Below are 11,302 nucleotides of genomic sequence, written 5' to 3' on the forward strand. Positions count from 1 at the left end.
GGGCACTAAGACACTCTGACTCAGCTTAGAAATCCTGAGTGTTATGACAATCTGAAGACAGAAAGGCTGTCCCTATAGGAGTCAGGTGTTTTTATTTTTTAATTTTTCTGCATGTTTTCACTTTCCTGGTTCTATATTTTCTACTTAGTCCTCTTGTTCTATGAAATCTTCCCATGCTTTCAGATTCAGACATTTATTTCTCTGCAGGGATTCTACAATGGGCTGTAGTTTGGAGGTAGATGTTCTGCAATAAATAAGAACTCTTACCCATTTCTCAAAACAAATGGGTACAGGGGGGAGGTTTATACAAAGACACGGGCTGCTTTGGAAGCCACTTGGCAAGACTCTGTTTAGTGCTTAAAAAATTCTCCAAATCAGGGATAGTGCATACAAAGGCAAACAGAAATGTTTAGGAAGAGCTTGCATATAGGAAAAACAAAGAGATTTTAAGAATGCAGTTCAGTTCAGTTCAGTTCAGTCACTCAGTCGTGTCCAACTCTTTGCGACCCCATGAATCACAGCACGCCAGGCCTCCCTGTCCATCACGATCTCCTGGAGTTCACTCAGACTCACGTCCACCGAGTCTGTGATGCCATCCAGCCATCTCATCCTCCGTCGTCCCCTTCTTCTCCTGCCCTCAATCCCTCCCAGCATCAGAGTCTTTTCCAATGAGTCAACTCTTCGCATGAGGTAATGGAGGGAAAAATGCACCCTGAGGAAAAAGGATAGAGTCCTAATACAGGTGGAGAGACAAAGGCAGATGAAAGCCTGGAGGTGTGGATTTAGAGCAGGTTTAGAACTCAGAGTTCCAAAGTATTTGATCCTAAGGGTTTTCACAGTAGTTTACTTTTGGATCTTCACTACCTCATTAGCAAAGTTTCTTAGCCCCTCCAATTTACAAACAAAGACAATCAAAATCCTGTGGGATCAGTGACTTACTGAGTGCATCTTCTGTGTTGGGGCTTGCACTGAGCACAGCAGTGACTGAAGCAATGAATAAGTGTCAGTGTTGGTCTTGGAGCTGGTGAGTCAGAAGAGGAGATAAGTTTCATAATTCAACAGGAACTTTCATAACTCCATAATAGGAAGGTCTAATGCAGAACAAGCAGAGAAATAGGCACAAAAGTAGATGCAAATCTACAGCTTATGAGAGTGGTGAGGAGAGGAGAGCAGTTATCTCCATTGCAATGACTGGTCAGATTTTCATGAAAGAGGAGGGCATCGTTGATCCTTGGTCACAGAAGATGGGTTAAATAGTTATGTTCAGACATTCTGGGAAACTCTGGGAGCTGGGGAGCTGTAGTTAATGTTTGAATAATAGCAAAGAATATTGCTATTATTAATATGGACAGCCAGTCTAGGTGTTTGAGGTACAAGTAGGAAGTTCTGAGAATTGCAACCAAAAATATCAATATAGTACTGGACTACAGAGGGCCTTTAACTCTAGACTTGTGAGTTTGGTTTTGACACTTTGGTAGTGAAGGGCCATTGAAACTTTCTAATCAGAATGGTCCCATTTGCAGAGCTGCCCTTTGAAAATATTAGAACTATTCCAGATTAGAGAATGATATAGAGGAAAGAGATTCATTAAGAGGGCATTATTATGGGCATACAAATGTGATGTCTTGGATACAAAATATAAGAATGTAAGTGGAAGGAAATGCAGAAAAGTGCTGGCAGATGCACTTAGGGTTCAGTATTTTCATTGACTGTGGTCTAATTTAATGTAGTGGATAAAGGAAAGACAGAAATAATATAATGTTTGCATTTCTGAGTCTTAGTCTCAGGCACAATTACAGTATTATTCAAAGAAATGGAGAACACAGATAAGAACCAGTTCCATGATGTAGAGAACTGATTATTAATTCTGTGGTTTTCAGGAGCTAGATACAACTCAGTTTGAAGGAAATTATTAAGAAAAGACTTCCAGTATACTAAGTTATTCAGGCAGAAACTTAATGCCATAGGATAAATGGATAGAAGGATGAAAAGATAAAGTGGGGACATCTAATGCATCTTGATGGAAGTGTGGAAGGTTAGTGCTGTGGACAGGTATCTTTCTATTCATCTACCTTCCAACTGGAGGGATGGAAGGAAGAACTGGGAGACTAAATATGAGTGAGAGAGCTGGGGAGTCATGATAAGCAGCATATTCAGTAGAGTGAGAGAGTGGAAAGAGAAAAAGTTTACAGCTTGATAAGTCATTGGAATGTTCAGAACAGTCCAGGAAGTAGTCATCAGGAGCATGATGTCTTAGGTCTCACACAAAGTGATGCCTGTTGATTGATAACAAGTTCATAGCTTTGAATGTGAGGAAGAGCATGGTGGGGATAGGCACAGGTACAGAGGAAGGTAATGTGACCTGTTGAGCCAGCTGGATAACCTGAAAACACTTAGACAATTCCAGAAACCATAGGAAGCAAGAGGGGCAAGGAGTGATATGGTAAACAGAGTGGATTAAGCTGTAAAGTAAGGGTCTGGATGGCATAAGAGAGACTTAAAATAGCCTCATCAATAAACTGTGCGTCTGTCTTCTCTACAGGTGGTGGTCCTCCAGTACAAGTCCTCCCAGCATGGGAGCTATCCTCTACAACTGCTCAGAGTTGCCAACTTTCACCCTGACAGGGCTCCCAGGGCTGGAGAACTCCCAACACTGGATGTTCTTGCTCCTCGGTACCCTCTACATCGTCTCCATTGTGGGCAATGCCCTTATCCTTTTCATCGTCAAGGAGGAGCAGAGCTTGCATCAGCCTATGTACTACTTCCTATCCCTGCTCTCAGTTAATGATCTAGGTGTGTCTTTCTCCACACTGCCCACCGTGCTAGCCACATTTTGCTTCCACTTAAGGAAGATCAGCTTTGCTTCTTGCATGGCTCAAATGTTCTTTATCCACTTCTTCTCTTTCATGGAGTCTGGGGTCCTGCTGGTTATGAGTTTTGACCGCTATGTGGCCATCGGTAACCCTCTGCGCTACACCACCATGCTCACAGATTCCCGTGTTGTATGCATGGGCTTGTGGGTAATCACCCGCAGTTTTTGCATGGTTTTCCCACTGCCTCTCCTTCTGAAGAGGTTGTCCTTCTGCAAGGCCAATATACTGTCCCATGCCTACTGCCTTCATCCGGATCTCATCCACCTTCCCTGTGGCGACATCACCATCAACAGTATTTTCGGTCTCTTCATTGTCATGGCTACATTCGGCCTGGACTCTGCACTCATTCTCTTCTCCATGTGCTCATCCTGCATTCTGTGCTTGCCATTGCGTCTCGGGAGGAACGGTTAAAGACACTCAACACGTGTGTGTCACATCTGTGTGCTGTGCTCATCTTCTACGTGCCCAAGATTGGTGTGTCCATGACTGCCCGTTATGGGAGGCATGCCCCCCGATTTGTGCACACAGTCATGTCCCTCATTTATCTCTTTGTGCCTCCCATGCTCAACCCTGTCATCTATTCAATCAAAACCAAACAGATTAGAAGGAGGCTTGGCAGAATGCTAGTGGGAACCAAGTTTTAACCCAGAGACACATGGAAAGGAAAAAAAGTCACTGGATATTTACTATCACTCCACAAATCGGGGTTTTCAAGACCTGCTTTGACAACTTTTTAAACTTTTTTTGCTCAGAAATTTACTCTTAGGATTTCTTCCATCAGATATTTGATGACAGCCTGGCACTAGATAAGACTGAAGACAACAGGTTTTGGCAAGTTACACTGAGTTGTAGTTTATCCAAAAAAAAAAAAAAAGCTCAAATTTTACAAAAAAAATCCACAAATGTGTCTCCTTAATATCAATCCCTCATTTTGTTCCATGTGTTTATTTTATCCATTTTTAAATTGAATTACCATAGAAAAAGTTGCTTATTACCTTAGGAACACTGTCACAATGGTGAAATAATTCTTTTCCCCAAGACTATATGAAAAGTAGTCCTACTTTTAATTTTGTAGAATTTTTTTTCAAATTTTGCAAAATTTCTACAAAATTTTAATTTTGTAGCAACTCCATACTGCTATCCATCACAATTGCACTATTTTACATTCCAAAAAACTGTGTGCAAGTGACTGACATCCTTCCCAACATTTGTTCTCTTTTCTTGTTATTTATTATTATTATTATTATTATTTAATAGCCATCTTGACAGATGTATGGTAATATCTCATTGTGTTTTCAATATGGATTTTCTTGATGATTAATGACATTGATCTTTTTTTTTTTTCATATACCTGTTGACCATTTGTATATCCTCTCTGGAGAAACTTCCATTTAAATCCTTAGCACATAGTAAAATGAGTTTATCAGACATGATTTTGTCTTTGTTTTTAGCTATTGTAGGAGCTCCTTACATGATTTGGGGGTGAACCCCTTGTCAGATACTTACTTAGAAGTAAGCTTGAATAAATGGACACAAAAAACACATGCCTTGGTGGAAAGATTAAACAAATATTGAATATGTTACTTTTCCCCCCAGTTCACTTGACTTAATTCTGAACAATCTGAGGAATGCAACATGATTTAAAAATTAATTTTGAATCCTTGTACAATTGAGATTACTCTCCCTCAAAATTATTTTTAAAAAAAGAAAAAAATGGACAGGCATAGAGTAAACCTCCAAAATGTTAAAATATGAAGAAAAAGACAAAATAATCTATGCTAGTCAAAAGACATATGGCTGCCACAATACCTTTCTAGGATAAGACAGCTTAGAAGAATGTAGGAACCACTATAAAATAGTAGTTCAAATAAAACATTTTACAAAAATTATTTATAGCATGGTTGTGGTGTGTGTGCTCAGCTGTATCCAGCTCTTTGTGACCCCATGAACGGCATAGCCTGCCAGGCTCCTCTGTTCATGGGATTCTCCAGGCAAGAATACTGGAGTGGGTTCCCATTTCCTCCTTCAGGGAATCTTCTCGACCTAGTGATTGAGCCGGCATCTCCCATGTCTCCTGCATTAGCAAGCGGGTTCTTTACCACTAAAGAAGCCCCCTGTTTATAAAATACTGTGAAGTATACTCTGGGTAAAACCATCATATATAATATTATTGTTAAACATTCATATATTTGCATACAAAAAATATTTGGAGGAAGTAATAAAAATTTGGGCTTCCCTGGTAGCTCCTGAGTAGATTCCTGGGTCAGAAAGATCCCATGGAGAAGGCATAGGCTATCCATTCCAGTATTCTTGGGCTTTCCTGATGGCTTAGATGGTATAGAATCTTCCTGCAAATGCAAGAGACCTGGATTCAATCTCTGGGTTGGGAAAATCCCCTGGAGAAGGGAACAGCTACCCACTCCAGTATTCTGGTCTGGAGAATTCCATGGACAGAGGAGCCTGGGGTCGCAAAGAGTTAGACACGACTGAGTGACTTTCACTTAACAAAAATGTATTAGTAGTTGTTTCTGGCTAGTGATAATTGAGAAGATTTATTATTTATCCATGTTTTCTACTTTCCTATAAAATGTACACATTATGTTTTAGTAAAACGAGAGTGATTGAGAGAGAGGGGGGAGAGACAGGGAGGCAAACAACAATAATGAGAGTTGGAGAAAGTGAGCCTCATAAGAGAGAAACCTGAGTGTTGATGCCTCTGCTCTACCAAGGTGCTTTCCAAATGCTCCTCTCTGCTCCTCTCAAGGGATAAGGAGTACTTCTCTTGGGAGAGTTATTCCCTTCTAGATGTGAGTATGGGCTGTGGCAGGCCCATGATACTATCCACGGGGGTCTGATTCTAGGCCATAAGAGACTTAAATCCCCTGGTGCATATTGGAAGCAAATCACACTTTTGCTCTCTTTATCCCAATTCAGAAGTCTGTGCTATCCAGAATGTTCACTCTGCAGTCAAAGGCTAACATAGCATAAATAGTCTAAAATGAAATGACAGAATATTTATTTTTTGCAGGCCTAATTGTCAGGACTAACTGCACAGGATCTCTTTATTCAACTGGACTAACTACACCAGTCACTGAAAATGGGCAATACTCATTTCACCAGCTGTAAAGTAATACTAAGGATAATATTTATTCATAGCTTATTACATGACAGTCAAGGTTCAAAGTTTATTTTAGAATATATTTTACTATTAAAGCAATCATTAGGCCCTATCAGCAAGACTAGGATACAGATGAAATTATTATTCTGGTTTTAAAGGTGCAGGCACTGAGGTGCATAGAATAGATTAATCATTTAGGATCACAAAGCTAGCCAGTGGAAAGGCAGGAGGCGAGTGCAGGTAATCTGACTCCTGAGTCCAAGTTAGTATGATTTTGAATCAGTGATGCTGCTTTGAAAAATGCTGCAGTTCTTGTCCTTTATGTGTATTGCCTTCTATGGTTGAACATATTCAACACCAATAGTCTTAGTTTGGGCTGGAGATATGCAATATATCAAATGACAAAGAAGCCTCATATGATCATTCAGTGGCTGTTTACTGAGCACCCATTATATGCCCAGCCTCATATTAGGCATAGAAGCAATCTGTGAAGAGTAAAGCAGAGCGGCACTTACCCTGTGAACTCACAGTGGGGCCTTACAGCTCAATGGTTCAGAGCACTTAGGTTTAAATGTTAGTTCTGCCACATATATTTTTTTGTGACTTTGAAAAAGTTATTTAATTCACTGTGCCTCAGTTTCCTTATGTGGAAAATATAGATAATAGTAATATCTGATAAGGTTGTGGTGAGGTTTAGCTGAATTAAAGTTGACCATCACATAAAATGCTCAGTAAGTAAATATAAATGTTAGCACTGAGTGAGAATAGCTCAGATGGTAAAGAATCTGCCTGAAATTTAGGAGGCCAGGCTTTGATCCCTTGGTTGGGAAGATCCCTTGGAGAAGGGAATGGCAGCCCACTCCAGTATTCTTGCCTGGAGAATTCCATGGACAGAGGAGCCAGGCGGGCTACAGTCTATGGGGTCGTGAAGAGTCAGACATGACTGAGTGACTAACACACACAACGGGAGATAAGATGCAATGACTACTGTTTGCGGTAGCCCAGAAAAGGGGCATGTAACACAGACTTTAGATTTCTCTAGTCATGTTGGTTTAAGTTAATTAATGTAGAAAATAATGTAGAAAAATAATAATATAGAAAATCAGATATTTTACAAAGGTCCTACCCAGGAATGAAAATGGTTTAGACTGGGAACAGTTTGTTTAAAAAAAGAAGAAGTAGTGACTCAAGTTTGATGCATTCTCTAGGACGGCACTTTGGGGATGACAGGTAACTAGGTAAATTGACAAAAAAGCAGAGATAAATAGATATGTGTATGTCATATGTTCTTGAACAGGTGTTTCCCTAAGTAGCATGGTAATCCATTTTGCAGAAACATGGAAAGATGACTCATGGTGTTATGCTGATAGTGTAATTATGGTAAAGACATAAGGTTACTATTTGCTAATCATTAGGCTTCCAGGTGGCACAGTTGTAAGGAATCTCCCTGCCAATGCAGAAGACTCCGATTTGATCCCTGGGTTGGGAAGATCCCCTGGAGAAGGAAATGGCAACCCACTCCAGTATTTTTGCCTGGGAAATTCCACGGACAGAGGAGCCTGATAGGCTACAGTCCACAGAGTCACAAAAGAGTTGGACATGATTTAGCAACTAAACAACAACAACAAACACTGTACTGGGGGTTTTGAATATATTAAAAAGTAAGGCAGAGACATCTTTCACGGGACATACATATTGATGTAGGAAAGAAGCATGTAATAAGTAATTTATTGTTTATTTTAAATCAATCACAACCCTGCAAGGTACTAGAAAAGATCAACAGAGAATGTAATATAACCTTTATTAGGTTAGGAGGCTAGGGGGATCTTCCACACGCTGATTTAAGCTAGGAGATGGTGGTAGGGATCCAGTTGAATGGAAAGTGAGTAGGAAAAAGCTTCTAAGATTTTGGAAAGAGCACTTGTGAAGGCCGCATGGAAGGAGTAGCTTTGCACATGCAAGATACTGGAAGATCACTTTACTTGTAATAGAAAGAACCTAAGAAAAATGGCTCAAAATAAAGTTTGGAAGGAAGGTATTTATCATATCACACAGGGTCATTTAAAGGCTAGACTTGATGGTAATGTGATGGAATTTTACTTAAATATATTTCTGCAATTTAGAAAGTGAATTGGAAGAGGGCTGAATAATGTTGGGGGAAAAGCGTTAAGATATTTGTAATTATCTAGGATTGACATGTTGATATGCTGACTAGAGAGTGGGAATGGAAATCAGTCAATTAAATAGTAGTTAGGAGGTAGAACGGAAAGAACTTTATATTTCTGCAAGTAAAGTTCGTAAGGCCAACACATTTATTGAGCTCTCTTCTCTCTTCCCCTGAACATCTTTTATTTATCCTTCAGGATTCAATCTAAACTAACCTTTTTAATGATTCCTCTTCATAGCACTCTAAACTTTTTTTCTGAAGATGATTAACACGTGAAATTATTTGTTTAGTCTATTCATTGGAAGGAATGATGGTAAAGCTGAAAGTCCAGTACTTTGGCCACCTCATGCGAAGAGTTGACTCATTGGAAAAGACTCTGATGCTGGGAGGGATTGGGGGCAGGAGGGAAAGGGGAGGACAAAGGATGAGATGGCTGGATGGCATCACCGACTCGACAGACGTGAGTTTGAGTGAACTCCGGGAGGTGGTGATGGACAGGGAGGCCTGGCGTGCTGTGATTCATGTGGTCGCAAAGAGTCGGACGCGACTGAACTGAACTGAACTGAACTGGATTGTCCTAATCACTGTGAGAACAGAGAGAAGGCTCCTCCTCTTCACTGTTATATCTCAGATTCCCTTCAGTGTGGTTCTCTCTCTTAGGGATGAACTCACACTAATCAAGGCAGTAACATAGATTTATAATGTTATCAATTAACAATGAGAAATAGAATTACTACACAGGCAGAAATTATCTTCTTAACTTGACTAGCATATCCTACCTGGTGAGAGTCATCATAATTACATTTGAGGTGAGCAAAGAATAAGGGGCATAACCATAAAATTCAAGGGGCACAATCATAAAACTTCCTGTTTTAAGTTCAGATGGACAAGTATTCTTTTCCAACATCCCCAACCTTACCCTTTTAGTCCCTGGCACTTAGTAGGCCAGTCTAGTCTTCTTACAACTGCTTGATTGATGCTGTCCTTCAAGTCCCTTTTTCCTTCTTCCAATTAAAGTCCATTTAATCTCTTCTTCCAATTGATGATTGTGCTTGTGTGAATGACTGTATGTGAATATATTTGTTTATAATTGTGGTTTTGCATCCAGATTGGTATCTTGGCTACTCCAACAACTTTAAGACTTTGGCAAGTACTGTAAAATCCCTAATCTCATTTGTAAAAAGAAGACAAAAAATATAACTGATAAGGATCCTGTGAATATTAAACATTAACTATATGTTAGTAATAAATAAATAAGCAATGCATACAAAGATTCTAGTAAGTTTATAGCATATAGTAGATGGTCAATTAATGATAACTATTTTTCACAGCCTATGTTTTCATTTAGGTCAAGTCCGTCAAATCTTAAATGTCTGGTAATCATTATTGTTTATAAGGGTATCATCTTTTTATGTCTCTTTTTGATTTCTTGTGACTGATTTATTGATTAATTATAAAAGATCTGTTTTTCTCCTTTCTAAAAAATTGGAGGTACATTTCTTTGCCTACTCTTTCTCCATTCTCATACACACATTTGCACACACTGTCACACATGCATACACCAACACAGACTTTACAGACAGACACTAATAATGACCTTTAGAGATACTAAATCCTAAAGAACTTTGGTGTTCTGTATACATTAAATTGTTTTTAAATGAGACCCTAAGATTAGTGTACTAAAACCCAATACATTTCCAGTTTCTTGTGAGGAAGACATTGATGCTTTGATGTTTTAAAAATTATCTAAATATAAAATACATAGCTTTTTATTTTTTATTCCTCCACAGCTCTAATTCTGTTTAGTCTGTCTACTGAAAAATCCAGTATTTAGGCATAATAAAAGGTATCCTTCAGGTTTTCTCTATTGATTAAATGAGCTAATCTAAAGCAAACAGAAAACTAGTACAGCCCCCCAAACTCTGCAGGTGCTCAAGAAATATCAGTATTTCTCTTCTCTTTTCCTCAGTCCTGGTAATTGAGATTGCATGGGCAATGGAGATAGACTTTGGGGACTAAACCTAGGTAATTATTTTCAAGTCCTGACTTTATAAATGATTTCACAGTGGATGGCAACAGGCCTCTTGCACCTTAAAGATGATCCAAAAGCTCTCAAAATTTTAAGATCTTTTAATAAGCATCCTGGAAATCAACCTGCCTTCACAGGGCTCAGAGCTCTCAGAACTAATTGCCTATCCCATCTTCTCAAATTCTTTTCTGGCCAATAGAAAATTGGCAGGTCATTGTAATAGTCCTTGTTTTATAATCATTTACCATGGTGATACAAAGTTTCATAGTCAACTGGATTTATAGACATTTGTGTTCCAAGTTTCCAAATGAGGAATTTGGAATTTGAGCAAACTAAATAAATTTATTAAGGATAGTCACTTAGACAGGGAAGTGGTTGTTTTTTACTCAAGTCTGGACAGACTGATAAACTGTCTGAGTTTGCAGCTACAGAAAGGTTGTCCCCGGTGCAGGATCTTTATTGCTAAACCCAGTATGTTCCAGGCAAACCAGAATTGTCACAGTGGTTTCCAACTATGATTACTGAAGCTCTTGGTCATTATATTTATTGTTTCTTGAAAACTACTTGGGTTGTGACACAATTGGTGGAAAGATTACTAACTTGGGAATCAGTGAGAATCAAAGGGTCTGAGATTCAGTCTGTTTTTGATGAACTGAATGGACTCTTTTATGAAGGACAGCAGAGTTATAACTCATTTTTTTTTTTTTAATGTCTGTAAGGGGGAGAAACACCAATGCATAGAGGAGCCATCATTCAAAAGTTTTCGTATTCCCTGCTGCTCCAGCCATCTCTTTAAGCCCCAAGACTTACCAGGCCCAGGGGACACTGAAGAGGCAGTTTCATTGCTCAGGGCAGGGAGGTTGGCTGGGAGGTCGTGTGCGGAGGAGTCCTGAGTTCCTCCGTAGGAGATACTTCACCTGTCCTCTCTCACTAAAGCTGCCCTGAGGAGAGGAGGTAAGTTGGGACTTCAGCCCTTCCCTCACAGAGGTCTGTAGGAACCTCATTCATAGCTTCAAAATCCTGAAGTGATTATAATACATATATTTGAAGAAAAGTTTGTTTGTGATCTAATTTTAGAGATTTTCTCTGTACTCCACTCCTGCCTTACACCAATA

General features: G+C 39.3%; 1 protein-coding gene across 1 annotated transcript; it reads left to right on the forward strand.

The window, feature by feature from the left end:
- Nucleotides 1-2,573: 2,573 nt before the first annotated feature.
- On the forward strand, nt 2,574-3,517 carry LOC120876614 (olfactory receptor 51I2-like). The gene is given in 2 exon segments (XM_040258588.1): nt 2,574-3,228; nt 3,231-3,517. Coding segments are annotated over 2 exon segments (942 nt in total).
- Nucleotides 3,518-11,302: the final 7,785 nt, after the last annotated feature.

This window comes from Oryx dammah, unplaced genomic scaffold (genome assembly GCF_014754425.2).
Source record: "Oryx dammah isolate SB20612 unplaced genomic scaffold, SCBI_Odam_1.1 HiC_scaffold_17, whole genome shotgun sequence".
Classification (NCBI taxonomy): Eukaryota; Metazoa; Chordata; class Mammalia; order Artiodactyla; family Bovidae; genus Oryx; species Oryx dammah.